General features: G+C 39.5%; 1 protein-coding gene across 2 annotated transcripts in view; it reads left to right on the top strand.

Annotated features, from left to right (window-relative positions):
* atg7 (ATG7 autophagy related 7 homolog) overlaps window positions 1-19,483 on the top strand; it is a 57,980-nt gene that overhangs the window by 9,568 nt on the left and 28,929 nt on the right. For both annotated transcript variants that reach the window (XM_080890432.1, XM_080890433.1), the window contains exons 10-17: window positions 72-162; window positions 338-482; window positions 2,011-2,169; window positions 5,152-5,346; window positions 6,745-6,990; window positions 8,642-8,757; window positions 14,014-14,089; window positions 17,476-17,556. In XM_080890432.1, the coding sequence (XP_080746558.1) occupies window positions 72-162; window positions 338-482; window positions 2,011-2,169; window positions 5,152-5,346; window positions 6,745-6,990; window positions 8,642-8,757; window positions 14,014-14,089; window positions 17,476-17,556 (1,109 nt within the window). The remainder of the gene's footprint in view (window positions 1-71; window positions 163-337; window positions 483-2,010; window positions 2,170-5,151; window positions 5,347-6,744; window positions 6,991-8,641; window positions 8,758-14,013; window positions 14,090-17,475; window positions 17,557-19,483) is intronic.

Below are 19,483 nucleotides of genomic sequence, written 5' to 3' on the forward strand. Positions count from 1 at the left end.
TATGATTTTTGCTTATTTTACATTGCAAGTGTGTTTTTTGTTGTTGGTTTTTTTTTTTTCTTTTTTGATAGCTTGTCCCAAGAGTGTCGGCTGGGAGAAAAATCCAAAAGGAGCCATGGGACCCAGGATGGTCAACCTCAGTGAATGCATGGACCCCAAACGGTGAAATAAATAATACACGTATTTGAACTTCAGCAGGTTGTCTCGACCACGTCTACATGCCTAAATGCATTGAGTTGATGTCCAGTGATTGCTGATTAGATATTTGCGATAACAAACAGTTGGTGAAGTGGCTAGTGCGTGTATGTCTTCACCTGTCTTACTTAATTTTTTATAGGCTTGCAGAGTCTTCAGTAGACCTGAACCTGAAACTCATGAGATGGAGGCTGGTTCCTTCCCTGGACTTGGACAAAGTGATCAACACAAAGTGTCTCCTTCTAGGTGCTGGGACACTTGGGTGCAATGTGGCCCGGACACTCATGGTAAGGATAGAAAATCAAATCAGTGGGTAGACAGGGTGATGAAGGTATGCTAGAATTTGGATAAGTGCTCCTTGGAAAGTGTTATGGCTCTTAATTCATTAGGGTCTATGACTTGCTTAACCAGAAACTGTTACAGAAGATTTTTTAAACACTGATGTTAGTAAAGATGAGAAATGTTATGTTTTGATGATGGGTAGTATTTATTTTTTTCATGCTATGTTAAGGTGTAGCCGCAAGTCAGGTTACGAAACCTGTATAAAGGTTACTGCAACTTACAGGACAATCCATACAAATACTGCTAATACAACAATAATAAGCAGTAGCCCCGTGCCATTATCAAGACAGTTATCCTAAAAAGTGTAGATTTAACATTATTATCATATTACTGTGTGTCTCAGATTACATTTATACAAAAGAGAAAAAAAGGACTACTATTCTTCTAACTAATATGCTAGCATTACTGTTTCCACTGTTAACAGTATACATACACATACATGATGCTTGTTTGTTCAGAGTGTTTTTGGAACCACTGACTTTCACAGGAACATGCTTGAAGTCAGGATTTCATCAAAGGTTCCTTTAACAGAAGCTCATAAGCTTTGCAACAATTGTCAGGTTCACTGTTTCACTGTCACACACCTCAATTTTTTTACATTCTTTTTATATGTCTTTATTTGATAGTTGAGCAGTTAAGATAGACAGGAAATTGGGGAGAGAGAGGAGGGGAAAGCAGGGGTTGTAGTTGAACCTACGCCACTGCACTCCAACCACGTGGCATGTGTTCACCAGGTTTTACAAAGATTAGAAGATGCTCGATGTTAATTATTTTTCATTCTGGGGATGTAGGCAGCACCTCTCTATAAATAAACCTTCTCTTAAACTGATCAGCTGACACACTGTTCACCACTTGTTTCACTTTTGGTGTCTGAACATGATGTGTGCCATAAATTTTACAGTATACTGCAAATGAGTTATCTTGAATTGCTTTTGCTAACCACTTGAAATTCTGAAACAACTTTAGCGTTTTAATTAATTTGCACTCACAGAACAGAAGCATAGACATGTCACATTATTTGTGATGATATAATCTTGTCCAATTATCAACTGGACAAAATAGATTTTCTTTCATTTTTAAAAATCCTTTCCATCCATATCAGTGACTTAAAAAACTTTTTTAAAAAGGCTTACTCAGCTTTTAATATTTTTTTCAGTGTGAAAAACAACAGCTCTGATCTGCAGGTACAATCATCATCCTTGGTGCTTGCTTTTTTTCACCAGTTATTTGATTGTCTTTCACACTGAACCTGGTGTAATGTAGAATAGAACTAAAATTATACAGTTGTTTAACCTGCACACTAATGCACCCATTATTTCAGAGTTAGATTATAATTGCACTAAGTATTCATTTTAAATGCACACAAGGCACACCATCTCCCACTCATTGTCACTGAAACTGTTTACAAAGCGCCATTTAGGTCAGTGTTCATGTCAGTAAATGGTCGATTATGGTTTTTCCATTTTTCTCCAGGGATGGGGAGTGCGACACATTACATTTGTAGACAACGCAAAGATCTCATACTCCAATCCAGTGCGGCAGCCGCTTTATGAGTTTGAGGACTGTCTTGGAGGTGGAAAGTCCAAAGCCATGGCAGCTGTTGACCGACTTACCAAAATCTTTCCCGGTGTGGTACGTCGAATAACAATGCTTAACTGTGTAATATGACGCCTGTATTTCTGCTCATATTTTAGAGTTAAAGCATGCCCTGCTTCTTGGAAGCCAATGATTACAGTCTGTCATAATCCCTGTTATTCATTTCTTCAGAAATCCTGTGATTCTGTTCTGCATATTTCAGCGTTATATTGGAATCGCACCAAGCACTCATTTGAAATGCACACAAGGCACAGTGCCTACTAGTTACTGTCACTGATGATGCTCACAAAGTGCTGCTGAGGCCAGTGTTCATGTGATAAATGGAGGTTAATTATCTTAAAATAACATTGAAAAAGATGAATTTGTAATCACTGTACAACTGCACTGAATGCAATTGCCATTTTACTATTTTTAGGTTTTTAATTGTATTCCTGTTTGAGTTCTTGTAACTTAGATGTGAAGTACACACCATGGAGAATAATAAGAGTTGGTTTTTATGCATATTAATGCTGGTGGTTTCAATACTTTGCAAATTAATGAGTGGGTTCTCTGTGGGTGGGGTTTTTGTTTTCTTTTTTCTTTTTTTTGGGGGGGGGTATATATTTCAGCAAATGAAAAAGAAAAAGCAGCCTAACAAACACTCAAGAAGGGCTGTGGATTGGTTTGAAAGGGGTCAGCCTATTAAGCGACTAGAAAGTGCAAAGACTGGCTGCATATTTATAACGTGAGTCACATGTGCAGTATGCATTTCAAAATGAGGTGATTCACTTGTCTGTCCTGGAATATTATGCAATGTTGGGATCAGAAGATCATGAAGCTTAAAAAAATGATTGGGCAGTTTTCCCTTTTATATGTTGGTGGCAGATTTAATCATCTCGGTATCTGACAGCTTCATTGACTCAGAACCCATTTATAGTGTGTGTGTGTGTGTGTGTGTGTGTGTGTGTGTGTTTCCATGACCAATCATACTGTTTTCACATTAGCTATAAACATTTAAGCCAAAAATGATTTCTCCTTCTGAAAACATGACACTTCAAAGCTGGAGTGAGTTGACTGAATCAATAGCAATCTAATGGACAGCAAATACAAAGCTACTGCCAGGAGATTTTTGGCATAGCTTAGAAAAAGCATCCAGACAGGTTGCTTTGCACAGATAATAAAATTAGCCTCACAGCACATCTAATGCTCACAAACCAAACACGTTATCTTCACTTTTAAATCTGGAGCGAAATCCACTTCTGGAGCCTCTAAATCATTTTTAAAGCATTTGAAGACGACTGACTAAGAAAAGCAGCGTGTAAAATGCTTTCACACCTTCTGCTTCTTGTCAGCTTGTAAGTTTTAACTAAACTGACCATGTGTAGGAGTCTCAAAACTTGTGTGTCCCTAGCGTGCCTGTGCCTTTATCAGTCACATCTCACACAGCGACTCCCTCAGTGTTTAAACGTCTGATGTAATTTACCTTAAACTGTGTAAGATTCAAGCCTCATTGTTAAAGTATTGATTTTTCAGAGCTTGCAATCATCTCTGTAATAACGTGTCGGTGAAACGAGATACACTAGGACGGGAAAATGGTGTCACACATTAAAAGAAACGTGATGTCCTTTTAAGTTGAACACACACACACACACACCTGTCATGTCATCAACTTGACATCCAGGTCTCTCGCCACCCTGGCTCACCCTTATTTTCAGTTTCTCTCTGAATGTTCTGGGAATGAAATAGAAAGTGAAAAAACGGACACGTGGCCCCGTGTGGTCATGACGTGTCGTGACACTTTGTGTTTTCACCATCAAACTAGCTGCATCCACACCTGCTCCTATTTGTAACAGTGTGAGCGTGTGCCTGCTTGGCTTTCCTCCCTGCTTGTTTTTCTGCAAACGTATGGGTGTCAGGTGCAACTGTGAAAGATGGAAAGACAAATATGAAGAGGGTGAGCTGAAAGTGCAGAAGTACTTTAATTGAACTGGGGGAATATGGTTCAAACAAGGTCACAATGTTGAAAATGTCAGGCAGATTTCTTATTTTGTATGTGGGCGAACACCTGACACAAGTCACCTGACATTTCCAGGAGCTTCTTTTTCTCGCTTAAAATTTGTTCTCATCAAAACTGGATCATCAACAGCGGCTTTCTTGGATTGTTTTATTTTTCCAGAAAGTTTTTTTTTCTCACACTCAAAAAGATGTATGTCTTTCTTGGCTGTAGGTTAAGGATGTTTATAGAGGAAATTGGAATATGATTACCACCTCTGCAGCTTAGCAACACTTACGTCAGTGAAATATAAATTCAAGACTTGATTGACAAGCTCCCACACTTACAATGTGAGGAGTGAAGGCAGAAGACCCACTGATTGAGTAAAAGTGGCATTTTTATTTTTTCTTGTTCAAATCTCGCACTTCTGCTTTGCCCTTTCTGTCCTTCTCTTGACTATGAAATGACTCTTGACATTTCCGTTTGCCTTGTTGTCGAGTATACGCTCCCTGGAGATAAACATGGCACGAGAATTTTGGCAGTGGACAACAAAAGACTGAACATTGCCTTTTTTTAAGGATATTTTGTTGACTTTAAGATGATCTTTTATGTTTTATTTTCATACTGCTGAGTTATACAGGACCATTTTTTTTCCTGATCTCCCCAGTCTGTCAGTTACCAGACAGCAGATTTTCAATCTGTGACTGAGGAAATCCATATTTTCATGTCTCAGAAGATTTCTGTAACCTGACTTCTTTTTATGTCTAAGGTGCTTTTGGAATGGCACTATTCTTTTATGTCCTTACATATTTTATACTATAGAGATTTGAGCCAGATGTACTGGAAAAAGAATACCTCCTGAGAGTATTAAAAGTTGGTTTCCCCATAAATAATGTATGCATATGAATCAAATACATTTTAATAATGTCAAAGAGAGCTGATTGTGCAAACAAAAGACTTGTACATATTGTACATATCGTGCTAGTTACCACACATGTCTGCTCAATTTGTAAGCCGTTCCTTACCTCTATTTCTTTCTATTGCAGAATGCAGAAGGTTACAATATGAGCATCCCCATGCCTGGCCACCCTGTGAATTTCTCTCAGGCCACTCTGTCTCAGGCCCAGAGAGATGTCGAGCAGCTGGAAAAGCTAATTGAAGAGCACGATGTGGTGTTTTTACTAATGGATACAAGAGAGAGCCGCTGGCTGCCTACGGTTATCGCTGCCAGCAAGAGGAAGGTAGGAAGGAACGGTACAATATGTAGAATGAACGGTCACAAAGCAGTGCGGTAGGGTGTGTGTGTGTGCGGGGGTGGGGTTCGATTATAGCTCCACTTATAGTATTTTACATAAAAACAATGAATGAAATGATGACATGCAATGTGAAAGTGGACACCTGCAACGAAGTGTGCACTCATGATTATTATTAAACTCTGCAGTTTAGCGGAGCTACTTTCAGCTCATTATTTGGTTCTGCACATTCGCCCTGTCGCCGCTCTCATGAACTCGCTTAGAGGAGACAGCTGTTTTCAGCAAAAAAGCTCTAAATCAATCCACTGAGCAGCGTCGTGTAGCAACTAGACAAACTAGTCTGTGAATAAAAGTCAAACATAAAACACCAAAAAGACCAAAATAGACGTAAATATTCAACCTTTTTACCTAAATGACAAGAAAAGTAATTAGAAACAAAGTTTTTAATAGTTCATTGTTTTATACTGCAGATTAAAAGTGCATGTTATACTCCACCTTTTTAATTGTTTTATTCTTTGCTATTAGGGACTTTTTGTAATCTACACAATGAATTGTAAAGGATTTTATTACTTTATCTAGTCTCTACTGGCGCATTGTAGTCTAGTCTCAGATGTACATAAACAGAACAGGCTTTATGAGCTTTGTTGAGAGTATTTTGATAGTGGCACAGGAAATCAATACCATGGATTTAAACAGATCTGTTTGCTCAAAGGTTACTTTGGACCTCAAGCCACAGTGCAGCACTCTGGCAGGAGACATTAATGTCTTTTTAACTTTGTTTTTCATTTATTTACCTTTAAGCTTGAATCTGAAATTGGGAAGCCCTTTCACTTCTCCTTCGGGAAACTAAGATTGCTTGATAACTCAAGTCCAACTTTTCTCTTTACCATTTTATATTAATGTTATTTTATAATTTGCCATGCAAAATTGGATTTATTGAACATTGTGTCAGGAACTTGTAATGCTTCCAGTGGGAACAGTAATGCAACTCTTATGTTGCTGTGTGCTGTTAAGTGGGCTGTTGATGAGGTTTTTTTCTGATGGCTGGCTCAACTGAGAGGTTATTTGGCCATTTGTGCCATGGAGCTGTTTCAGACTTCACTGCTAATTGCCATCAAAATTTGTTTCAAGTGCTGCTCCAAAAATGTAGATGCTTTCCGTAGAGGCCAGTAATGTTTTATGTGATTGATTTTTTTAAAAATAATCCAACATGATGTTCCCTTATTGTCTGCATAAGAGAAGCCACATTTAACTGGTTGAAAATGTACTCAGGGCAAATGGCAAAAATATCAGTAATCAAGCCAAAGCAATTTTGATTCTTTTTTTTCTGTTGCTTTGTAAAAAAGCTTTTATGACCATGATTTACCATAATTGTTATTTTCACAGCTAGTGGTGAATGCTGCTCTAGGATTCGACACATTTGTCGTGATGCGCCACGGCCTGAAGAAACCTCCCAACACTCAGAGCGTTTCCACCGAGCCGGACTCCTCCCCTTCCTGCTCCTCTGCCTCCTCGTCATCCTCCACACCGGCCGGTGCTGCGCCCGCTGTCCCGGGATCGTCCCTGTTTTCAAACATCCCAGGGCACAAGCTTGGCTGCTACTTCTGCAATGATGTTGTGGCACCAGGAGATGTAAGGAAACCACACAGATAACAAGTATACACTCAACTAAGTAGCTCACCTAATGCACTCAAAACCAGGTAGACGCTGCTGCAAAGTCGGCTGTGTTGTTTACAGGAGTTAAAATTAGTGATGGTCGCATGAGCGAAATCTCTTTTCAGATGTTATTTTCAAGCAAACAAGGTTTTGAAATGGTCCCAAGCAAACAGAAGCTGAAGTGAAAATGATTGCTATTAAAAAATTACGGTCCCATATGAGATATGAACTCGAATCTCCTGAGTGAAAGTCTCACATGATTCCTGTTTTTATGCTTAACTGTTAGGAGCATCACATCAGTGTTGTGTTTAAGGTTGCCTGCACACTTCGTAGTCATCAAAAATCTGTTGCTTTTAAATGCAGCATTTGGTTTAGTTATTGTTTGGTTTTCATATTTTTGAGAAAGATGGTTGTAATTGTTTTTCTGTAAGAGTAACAATATGCAAATCCCCCCCCCAAGAAAGAATAAAACAGAACTTGCAGCTTTGTAGCCTCGACACCCACATTCCCACATTCTGCTTGTTTCTCTGGATGTTCTTTGTTTTGGGGATTTTGGATTTTCTCCTTCTCTTGACCTTTTCGGAGTAATGCACGAAGATTCTTCATAGGCTATTAAAGGCTGTGGCATTTGTTGGAAACTTGCTGCAATGAGCTCTGACTTCTACGAATTTGCGTGTCATCCTTGCGCAGGGGCCATGCTAATCTTCTCTGTATCGTATCCAATTTAGCGTACGCGCTTGCCGAAGCAAGCTCTGACTTCTACTGTAAATGCCATATGTGTCGGTCTCTCTGTGAAACATTAAAGTAATACTAAGATTTGAACTTGAGGCAGAGCCTGCTATCAGTATATTCTAAATGTTGATCTAAGGTTGAGTTCAGTGAATGAATAAATATAGAGTTTTGCATATCGTTAGCTTCATAGCATAAGTGCCTAAGTCATTGACTTAGTCAAATGACTTAGGCAATTATGCTATGAAGCTAACGATATTGTTTTAAAGGTTTAAGTGAGACAGGCCTGAAGCAAAATGATACAGATTGTCTAAACATATGGGACATATTCAGTGTGAGAATGTACTGCTGCAAAAATAAAACATGACCAGAAAATAAAAATGAAATGCCTTTGACTCTAAAGGGCTACATGTCAGATTTTGTAGCCATTCCCCTGGTAAGCATGTGTGGTCCACAGCGTAATATCCCCAAAATGAATATTTGCAGGTTTGGCACAAACACTAATGATCCGTTCATCCATCCATTAGCAATACCCTCTTACCCTTTTACATGTGAGCCGGAGCCTGTTCCAACTGACACTGGCCAAGAGGTTTGCAGCCACTGACACTAATGGTCCATTTATGAAAATACTATGGCATTACTAACACCCTGCTCAACTGGAAGTATCCGCTAGTCATCAGTGTGTCATAAACAGTTTGTGATCAGCAACTTGGTCAGAATTCCCCTGGAGAAGACCTTCAGCCAGTGCCAAGGTTTCTCACCTCTCGTTTCTCTACTTATTGTGGAGAAAGTCCTCTCAGGTTTACTGGATTGACCTTTGGCTTTTTGGAGTTCCAGGACATGATTCTCTATATTGATCTTCTTACTATTTTTGCTGTGTTTTGTTTTGCTAAAATAGTCAACCCGGGATCGGACTCTGGATCAGCAGTGCACAGTCAGCAGACCAGGTCTTGCCATGATTGCCGGAGCGTTGGCTGTTGAGATGATGGTCTCCATTCTACAGCACAGTGAAGGGTAAGTATGACAAAATATATGTTTGCTACTAATAAGAAATTGAAGTTGTATTAAGGGTGTAACTACTGGCCGTTATACTTGTGTAGATTTTGATGCAAATAGTCGCTGGGACATCACTCATGGGTTTATTTAGAAGTAGATTACTGTTTTGATTACTGGATTCTGTGAACATGAGCGCGATCATATTGATGACCAGTAGGTAAAAGCGAGCCATGCCCCAACTGTACAACCTATTTTATGCTTAATAGGACTGTTATTTACGAAATGAGCCTTGTACTGTATTGAAGCGACCCCGAAACTAATGGTTGAAGCCACAAAAAAATGTTGACTGAGGGAATAAATCGCTGTTAGAAGTACAGTCATCTTCTCATCGACTGCTAAACAGACACGTCTCCTTTGCAACATGTGTCCTTCATTATTGTTTAATTTGTTTATGTATATATTTACTTATTTTTGACTGTGGTTATGTGTAATGAACAGTAACTGTAGGCTAAGAAGGAAGTGGAGCCTGATGTCACAGAGTTTAAAATACTCAAATATTTACTGGGAGAGACCAGGGTGGACAGGATAAGGACTGAGTATATTACAGAGAGAGAGCTACAGTTGGATGGTTTGGAGATAAAGTAAGAGAGGCAAGGTTGAGAGTAACATGTGCAGACAGAGAGGGGAGTGGATATATTGGGTAAAAGGATGTTGATGATTGGGCTGCCTGGCAAAAGGAAAAGAAGAAGAGAACACTTATGGATATAGTGAGAGTGAACATCTAAAATGCTTCATTTGACAGAAGAGTTTGCAAAGGTTAGGGTGAGATGGAGCCATCTAATCTGCTGTGGCAACCACTGAAGAGAGCAAGTGAAAGAAAAAGCAGGCTAGAAAGATGCTAGTCTAACAGTAGCTTTACATTAATTCTTGATTACAGATGTACACAAAATCATTAGCCCCCTGATGACATTTTAAGTTGTTGTCCAAATTTGCCCATGTGCTTTTTTTAATTTAACAGAATCAGGGATCTTCAAGATAGCATTTCTAAACATATTAGTTTTCTTTAGAAATCATAAAATACTTCAATTTTCACACAATAACATAATTATTATAACAAAAACATACCAGGCTCAGTATTGTTACCCCCCTGAAAAACGACCCTTTTGTAGAGCAATAGCACAAACCAGTCCTGATGTCCTTTAACTTTGTAAAGCTCGACGGATGTAAAATTGAGTTAAAACTAAAGGATATTTTCCCATTTATTCACTTGAGAAGGCTTCAGGCCAGAAACAAAAGAAAATCTGTTTAGACTGGAGAAAAAGAATCGTTGATGCTCTCAAAGCAGGAGATGGATATACAAAGTTATCACAAGGTTTATAATTGTCGAAAGCTGGAATGAGAAGTATAATCAAGAAATTCAAAGAGAGCGACACAGTACAGAGCAAGCCTGGCAAAGGTAGGAAGTGAAAGAGTTCACTCATTCATAGAAGAAGGTCGCTAAAACCCTGCACAGAAATGCACTGCAAGGCTGTAGACTGAGGAAAAACTCAATTTCTGCGTGGACACACCTTCAAGCCAGACTCAAGTACACTTGAAACAACCTGAAGATTGTGCATCATTTAATCACATAAAGCTAGACAACTAGAAACTGAAAACTAGAGCTATTTGGCTACAGAGACACTGCTTATGTTTGGAGAAAGAAGGAGAGGCGTAAGAACATCAACCCACAGTGAAACTTGGTGGTGGGAGTATTATGTTTTGAGGATCCTTGAGTGTGACTGGAACTGGGAATCTCGTCAAGAAGAAAAACGATTTTAAAAGAAAACCTCAAGCAGTCAGCGTCAAAACTGGATAGCTGTCTTCCAATAAGACAACAACCATACATCCCACCTGGTGAAGAACAATGTCAATGGTACTGACTGGCCTGCACAAAGCCCTGACTTGGATTCCCCTGAAAATCTGCGGATTGACTCAAGACTGACAGACAGGTAGATAGGCATATAGATACATAGACACTTTATTGATCCCACATGGGAAATGATTGTGTTATGGCAGCAGGAAAGAATGAAAAGAATAAAAATGGTTCAGTCTACAATAACTAAACAACATAGTTACAGTAAAAGTGACGCGGGCACTTATCAGTTTTTTTTAAAGGAAGAGTAAGAACATTAATACACATTAATGTTAATAATACATTAATAAAGAAGATATAACACAGGTAATATCTATAATGCAATCTTCCTCAGGTGTGGAGTTGAGCAGGGGAGATGGGATGTCCATGTTTGTTCAGTGACCTTCTGTCCCTCATTGACTCAGACGCCTCCAAATTTTGGCCAATGATGCTTCTGGCCTTTCGAATCAGTTGGCATCTCTGGCACTGACACTGACCCCCAGGAGAGAACAGCAAAATAAATAGGGGAATTGTCACAAACTGGTAGAACTCCAAATCTTGCCGAACATGTTCTGTATCTGGACTTCATCAGAAAGAGGAGTCTGCTCGTCACCTTCTGCTACGCAGCATCACTTTTGATCTTCCAGTTCAGTCTGTTCTATTCAGGTGGACTTAGAAGTATCCGTAGCTGCCCATGTTGTTAATGGGCCGTGTCACAGATTTTCTTTCCTCCGAAGGTCAACCACCATCTCTTTGTCTTGACCTTCAGAAGCAGGTTATTTCTGCCAGACCACTCCACAAAGCTCCTCACCAGCTCCCTACAAGAAACAACTGCAGGCTGTTGTCCAGCAAAAACAACATATAACTCAGTATTAGCATTGGTGGGGAGGGGTAGTTTTTGTAAAATAATTTTGTATTTGTGTGCAAAGTAAATGCCAGCATCCAAAATAAAACTAGTATGTTTGTAAAAACTGTGTTAAAAATCCTTTGCTCTGTTGAACTGCACTTAGAAAATACTTTAAAACATTTCATTTTCATACGAGCTAACAATTCTGTCATCTGTATGTCTGTTTAAAAATAAAACAGCAGCTCATTTAAGCTCAGCAGGACATGGCTATGGCTATGTAACAAACTGTTAGCTGGGGGATCTTAGACCACTTTGATCCAGCCTATCCCAGCAGTCATAGTGTAAGAGGCAAGGTACAGCCCAATCATATCCAGCCCAGTCTAAGACTAATGGAAAAACAGAAAACTCTTTGCTCTCACATCCACACTGGGAGCCAATCTAGCATCGTCATTTAACATAACATGAGCGAACATACCAACTCCATAGAAAAGCCTTAGCCAACCAAGAAGTTTGAACCCAGAACCTTCTTGCTGTGAGGCATCAGCGCTAATGCGCTGCACTGTCAAAGCCCCAAACCTGCATTTACTTGCTTTCATCTATAAGGGTAACTACACTTACACTTTCTGGTAAAACACTGTCACCTGGTGGTGAAATTTTTAGTTAAATTTTACAAATTCTGTTTACACTTAGATACATTTTACACTTGAAAAAACTATATATGTTAGAAGGGAAAAAACCGTGTGTATACTGAGCTATGCATCAAGGTTTGACTGCTTTTAATGCCATTAGATCGATATTTTAACACAAGAGTCACTTTTGGAGCAGCCTCACGTAGTCATTAGACGATCTGGAGTTTTTAGCTAAATGTCAAACTGGCTTTATTTTTTGACACTGAAGGTTGACCCTTGCCGTGACATTTTAGACCTGTACGCAACCTTCATCTTTTATGTATTAAAATGTATGGTCTGGCCATGCATTCATAGGTTGAAGTGTTGGGCAAAGTGTGAGAGGTTGACAGCAGGTATTCTTGTCTCTTACCGGTGTCAGTGGATATTTCCCAATGAACACTTGAGTTTATTTTCAGCACAGTCTGCTTGACTCTTGCGTCACACCTCTGGTTTTTGTGTTTCTGGTATACAATATATGCTTCTCAGCATGGTGCTAGAAAAAAAATCATACTCAGAATCATAGTAGAAAAAAAGTTTTTATGTCATACTGCCCTCTTCTTTTACACACACAGTCCACATTCCAATCTGGATTTAATAAAACATCCTTGCAAACACTAGAGGGCTAGCGCTCTCCTCCCTTAGTGAACGGCCCTGATTACCAGTACCTGTCTGAAGTACTCTCATCAGTGCTTCACTCCAGGCTTAAAGCTAAGGGAGATGTTACCTTTTTGATGGAGCAGCACAGCAGCTGAGGTCTCACTGCGCTGCAGGTAGCATTGGTAATTTGGTTGTAGCACAGTCCTCCCCCCCCCCCCCCCGAAGAGCTTTTTCTCATTTTCATGCTTCAAAAGCTCTAACACAGAGGTTCAGTCAGCCCTTAAGTTCTCTTTGCAGTCTGTGCTAGCTCGATATTTCCGTCTCTTAGAATGTGTATTTTTTTCTTAACGCCAATGGGGATGTGTCCATGCCTATTAAGTGTGTAGTCATGTGCACGGGTGTGTCTTTGTGAAAATGGAATTGTGTGTGCCCTTTTTGGTGAAAATCATACTAAAGTGGCTGCTTGCTGGGCCTGATAAGACAGCCATTTTCTCTCAGAATGTTTTTGAGATGTTATAAGCTGTTACAAAGCCGTTCTTTCGGTCCTGGATAAAAAGCTTAGAAAGTAAAGGAGAAGGTGAATTTCCATGTGCTTTTTCCAGAACTTCTGTGTTTATGTAGCTCCTTGCTTTACACCAAGATCTCTCTGTGTCTTGCTTCAGCTACTGTCTGTGTCCTTGTTTTTATCTTAGTAGCTGTGTTTGTGCCTTTCTGTATAACCCCAATTCTTCCAGCTCTTTATCCCAAAAAAGCCCCTTACACCAGCTCTCATTTGAAATCTTACTTCATAGCAACCACTGGCTTTAGAAAATTGGCACTTCAGGATTAATGTTGCTGCAGTTTGACAGAGATTTCTGACTTTGCAAAACCACTGTCAGCTCAGCGCGAGATGTGATATTTCACTTATTGTTACCCACACAAAGTAGAACCTTTTAACCCTGATTACATTTACTGGGGAGCAGGAGCTCTCAGATCACATGAAAAATGTAAAACCTTTTAATATTCAAGGAAGTAGGATCTATTAGTTCTCAGTATAGAAAACCAAAGTCAGTGTTTCTTAGCAGCACATTTAGATTTGCTGTGTATAATAAAAAAATCATCAGAATGCAGTGTATTATAATTTTCTGTGGAAGGTTGTTTAAGCAGGTTTGCTGGTTTTAATTCTTCATCTTATTTATTTATTCATTTATTACTTATTTCTTAAAAACTGCCAAAATTGCACAAGCATGTGTGTAGGAATATAAACTTATGTCCCTTTTCTTCTCCTTCAGAGGCTATGCAGTGGCCAGCAGCAGCGATGACAGAATGAACGAACCTCCCACCTCGCTCGGTCTCGTGCCACATCAGGTCAGACATATAGATGCACTCATATGAAAATCTGAAATTAATAACTTGCAAAATGTTGCTAAAAATCCAAAGTATGCATGTAAGAGTTAAAAAAAATAATAAAAAGAATTGCATAACAGACAGTAAACTGTAATTGCTGAAGTTGAATTCAGGGTCAGCATATTTACAGGCTATTAAAGTTTTCCAGACACCTACATACAAAGCTCTCAGTGACTCAGGGGAACAAGTGGCAGATCCTGAAGGCGGAGGCTGAAGTATTGCTTTAACATTCTGAAAAAGCTGCATTTCACTGAGAGTCCAGTTTGGGACTGCGAAGAGAACAACAGTGCAGAAGAGAGATAATTGCAAAGGAGTATCTCAGCATTCACCCCAAGAAGAAATGATTATGTTTTGATTCAGCAAGTGAAAAGGGGCACAGTTTGCTGTGTTGTTATGCATACTCTGTGAAAAGAAGGACAAGCAGAAATGATGGAAGTGTTGCGTAATTCAGCAGCCTCGCTGTTATAGTATTTCACTAAGTGCCCTGCACACAACCTTGCCTTAACAGCTTGGCAAGTCAGTGATTTCTTTTTTTTCAGTTTTTAATATTCTGCTGGGTTTTTGTCCACATCAGTACAAACATACATATGTAGAGACAACATTCTTACATCTGATGTTTTTTATTCTGTAACAATACACAAAGGTTTCCCATTTTGGTGACTTTAATAGTCATTAAATATGTTCAAACTGAAAGATCAAACATGACTCAAGGTTCCTAATGAGGAGACTTCATCATGCCTGGAAACCATCATAATTAAGAGATCTTAGTCTTTCCGAGCGCCAGAAGCCCATTTTCTGGGACAGGAAGAGATTTTCTGATATGCAAACTTTAGCTGCAGATTTGCATGTCTTTGTGCTTTATGAATTAGTGCCTTTCAGTCCTTTTGTAGAAATGAGTCAAGAGTAAGGCGCTATGGCTCGTCATAACAGGCAGTAACTAGACTTGAATTTGGTGCTGCCAAATAGAACAAAATTAATTCTTTTTCATAGCTCGAGAAACACGGCACTTGAGGTCAGGCAAGGCTCAGCTGGAAGCTGTGGCAAAGTCATAGCTCATAGTGATAATCAATGAGCTGGTTGCAGCAGCTATTATGGAGAAGAAAGGAAAAAGAAAGGGTCCGTGTGCTTATCTGAATAGTGCATCTTTGTGTAGCTCTTTTTCTTTGGTTTGTCATTAGTAAAACTCAATTTGCAAGTTTTTTTTGTGTGTGGGTTTTTTTTTGTTTAATGTTTTTTGGATTGTGTTGAGCGTGATTGGACTAATGACACATTCAAATTGGATTTTGTTTAGTAATATATTCATTTTTTTTCATGTAATAGAAAAGTGTAAATATTTTTATTGATTTTGCAAATTACCTAGGACAAACTGTGCTCCTGGCTAAATGGTGGTTTTTCATCTCCTCTATTTACGTATCACCATCAATATTCATCATCATGAAAACTGCCTTTTGCTTGACACATCTGCTGGCAGCCAAACAACCCATCAAAAAAATTGGCATTCAAATGTGGTATTTTATGTGTGTGCTCATGTACAGAGAGAAGGTGCAAAAATGATTGGAGTGAAAAATGAAAAATAAGTAATATGCTTGAGACGCACACATTTATGTATAAATGACTGAGGTGCTCAGTCCCCCGTCACTCTGTGCCTATACAGCACTCTGCAGTTTGTTTGGGTTTTTTTTGTGGTGCCACAGTGACAGCTTCTGGTGATTTGCAAAAATTGCACACTTGTATCGCCATTGTAACTGAAGTGCAGCTATACCATTGCCTTCCCCTCGTTTTCACGCGCACTGTCAATTTTGTGCCCTTGAATAGAGCTGTGTTTGAGAGATGTTCTCAACATGTTTTTGATACTTCTGTGTGTTAAGCCCAAGCTAAATCAAATAATCAACATTAAGGGTTACTATAAGTAACAACTACTACAATAGCACTTTACTCTGATATATATAGAATTAAACTGGATTTAGCTATATTGTCCAGTTTCACAAACTCCAAGACCTTTTATCTTCAGTCCCTCAATTACGATCCCCAAAAAACAAGAATATAAGGGGTGGACAGCCGGGCCTAAGGTAGAAAATAATCCAAAATATCAAAATTGCAACGTAGATAATGGATAAAATGATCAAATTAAGCATGGCCTTAATGTGGGAGGAATGTTGAGCAACTTGAACTGGGATCCAAAGCGGCACATATATTATCATCCCTTGAAGTCAAAAGCACTGATTCTCAGTGGAAATGATGCACCTTGATTGCTTTGATGTAACTCAAGGATGCTTTGATACTCCATGAAGTAATTAGTGGTCTTACAGTCTTGAATGACATGTCTGACGAGCCGTGCTTAAACAGCAGTTAATCTTCATGTGTTATCCAAACGCGTGTTGAACTGTGCCTGACGTCGACTGAGCACATTACTTGACACACATATGTCATATGTGGTCAGTTTATGCTCTCTACAGAAAGCTATAGAGTCTGTTCACGACTGTCTCACTCGCCCACGCTCATCCACTGGTCTGACCCCCCCCCCTTCCCACAGTTTACCTTACTCTCTGGACATGGTGTGTCACCTGTCACTGCAGGTTAACACACAGCATAAGAAATGAATTTGGTGCATATAAGGACGAACACTGATGCTCTTGATCTTAGAAACACCAAAAGCCATGAATTTCCACCTTTTCTCCGTCACTGGGCATCAGCAGTAATTGGCCACAAATGTTTGATATACTCGTCAGTCTCACCACCAGATAATTATACCCAGGAAATTGTTGCATGCTCCTCATGTTTTGTGTGTCATCAAAAAAACAAAAAACAAAAAAAAACCCATTATTGGCTGAAGCTTTTATTACAAAACAGGAAGCTGGGGGTGGATGAGGAAGGCGATTACAAGAATGTGATGTGAAAAGTGATACTGCAACATGCATGTATAGGATTAATTAAGAGTGAAGGCATTTAGCACTTAAAGATGATGAAATGAATCAAATTGAAACATGCCTTTATAACACCAGAGGGCGCTCTCTGCTTTCAGTTTAAACAGCATACAGAAATTGCTGGCAAATTTTCATTACATATGAAAATTTGTCATTTGTTTTGCATTTTCATCATGAAAATGCAAAATTTGTTTTGCATTTTCATGATTGTCAGTGGAAGCATTACTTTTTGCTTTCAAGGAATAAAAGCATCACCTTTGCCATTTCCTAGCAAGTCTCCTGGTGAACACACCGACTTCCAAAAGCTGCTTGTTTTTCTTGTTGTTTATCTTTTGTTAATGTCAGCTTGTCCCCTCTGTTGTCAAACCTTGATCACATAATTAGAATGTCTGCTTTTCTTAAGGGTCTTATTCTCCTCCACAGATTCGAGGCTTTCTTTCAAGGTTCGATAATGTCCTGCCTGCCAGCCTGGCCTTTGACAAATGCACTGCCTGCTCCCCCATTGTAAGTGGCACCAAATGTAACTGAATAGTTCTAATTATGTGTTTCTGAATCCAGTTTTGCAGCAAGACTGTGTTTTAATGTTGAACTGCACTTTGCCAGAAAAAAGTAGATACAATGTAGATGTGCCTTGATGCATCCCTCAATCATCCAGGTAAGGAAATCCCAAAAAATGGATTCTGTTCTGAGACTAGCACCAATGAACAATGGGCTGTGAGGTCTATATATATCCCCTGCTTAAAGTATCGAAGTATCAGATTAGATTCTGTTATTATGTGACAACATTGTTTCCAAACACAAATTGCAGCCTTAACAGAAATAGGGGGATTCCCATCTCTCCTATTTCCACATTGTGAAGTCAGTGTTGAAATGCAGTTCTTTGAGGAATACTGAATCCACACAGAGAGAGACACAGAAAAGCTGGTAAAAGCATATGGTAACAATCAGGCAGCAGTTGTTCATTGATGTCAGTAACTGTCGTTGAGTGTAATTAGCTCCCACTGCTGCTCTCTCTTTTTTTGTCTGTGTGTATGTGTGTGTGTGTGTGCATGTGCATAGATGGGTTGTTGAAGGGTTCACATATCCTAACTAAGGCCAAGTGGGGTAAGAGAAATTGCCCTTTGTGTTTTGTTTTGTTTTTTCTCGTAATAGGTTGATATCCAACTGGCCAGTGTGGCTAAGTGTGTAGCAATGTGACTCATTGTTTTTACACTGGTGTAAGACTGGGAACCAGGGGAGTCGCGATAGAAAAGTGCAAATTAAAGAAGGAGAAAGTTTTTTTTGTCATTTCGTGGCTTTTGTTTGTTTGTTTGTTTGTTTTTTTAAATGGGAATAATATCGAGGGTTTATAAGCAGAGGAAGTAGAGCGTTAAAAGCAAGGGTGTTGTGATGAGTGGCGGGCTGGTTCAGTCTTTCATTCTTCCCTGATCTCAATGCACTCTTTGTGTCTATAAAGAGGTCATAAAGCCCCAGATCTATCACTTTCATGTGAAGACGGGGAGAGAAACCAAGAGGCAGCAGGGGGAGGGAGTTGGCTAGCTTGTGCACTAAAAGTTTTTTTTCCACCTACGCTCTGACAAAAAAAAGAAAAAAAGTCTGCAGTTCCAGCCCATCTTAAGGTGTCATGTTTCTGCCTGTGTGACTGATGAGATTATTCGGTCTGCACAGAGGTTTCATATGGTTTGACAGGGATTGGGTAAAGCCTGTGTAGTTGGGAACAATGAACAACATGAGTTTGGAAAGACGATCCTTTGCTGAGGCAGGGATAAAGGTTATGTAGTGAAGCTGGTGAATATGTTTAATCCCACTCACACATCTTTTCCATCTGTTTTGCATTCGCTTATCATCCTTTCAGTCTCTTCTTTTATTCTTTTTTCAGTCTAGTCCTGTTTTACATCTCCTTCTTTCCTCTCGTACATCTTACCTTCTCTGCCTTACTTCTCTTCCTCCCCCACATCTCTCCTCCCATTGTGTGTTCCTCTAGTCCATCTATCGGTGTATTAAATAGTGTGTGGATGTGTGGGTTTTTGTGTGTGAGAGAGAGAGACAGCGAGTGCAGGTCTTTCTGCGTGTATTTCTGCCGCAGTCAGCTGTGTGCTGCCAGGTCTCTATGGAAACAAAACAATTCAGCCCCTGTCTGGGCTGGAGCAGTTCCTGTAGAGTTGGGGCTTTTCGCTCTGTGTGTGTGTGTGTGTGTGTGTGTGTGTGTGTGTGTGTATGTATTTCCTAACTCTCTGGGGCTACAAGCCAATAAAACTATACGCCAAAGAGTAAATCACAGCTGACGTGGCTTTGTCTAAAACTGTGCCAGATACCTCTTACTACAGCTACTTGTACACACCACCAAATATGCTTCCACTATTAATAGCAAACATATACTTTTTCTGTTTGGGTTGTAAAGTTCTGACGACATTTGTAACTGGTCACTAAC

Source organism: Rhamphochromis sp. 'chilingali' (assembly GCF_963969265.1).
Source record: "Rhamphochromis sp. 'chilingali' genome assembly, chromosome: 9".
In the NCBI taxonomy this organism is placed as follows: Eukaryota; Metazoa; Chordata; class Actinopteri; order Cichliformes; family Cichlidae; genus Rhamphochromis; species Rhamphochromis sp. 'chilingali'.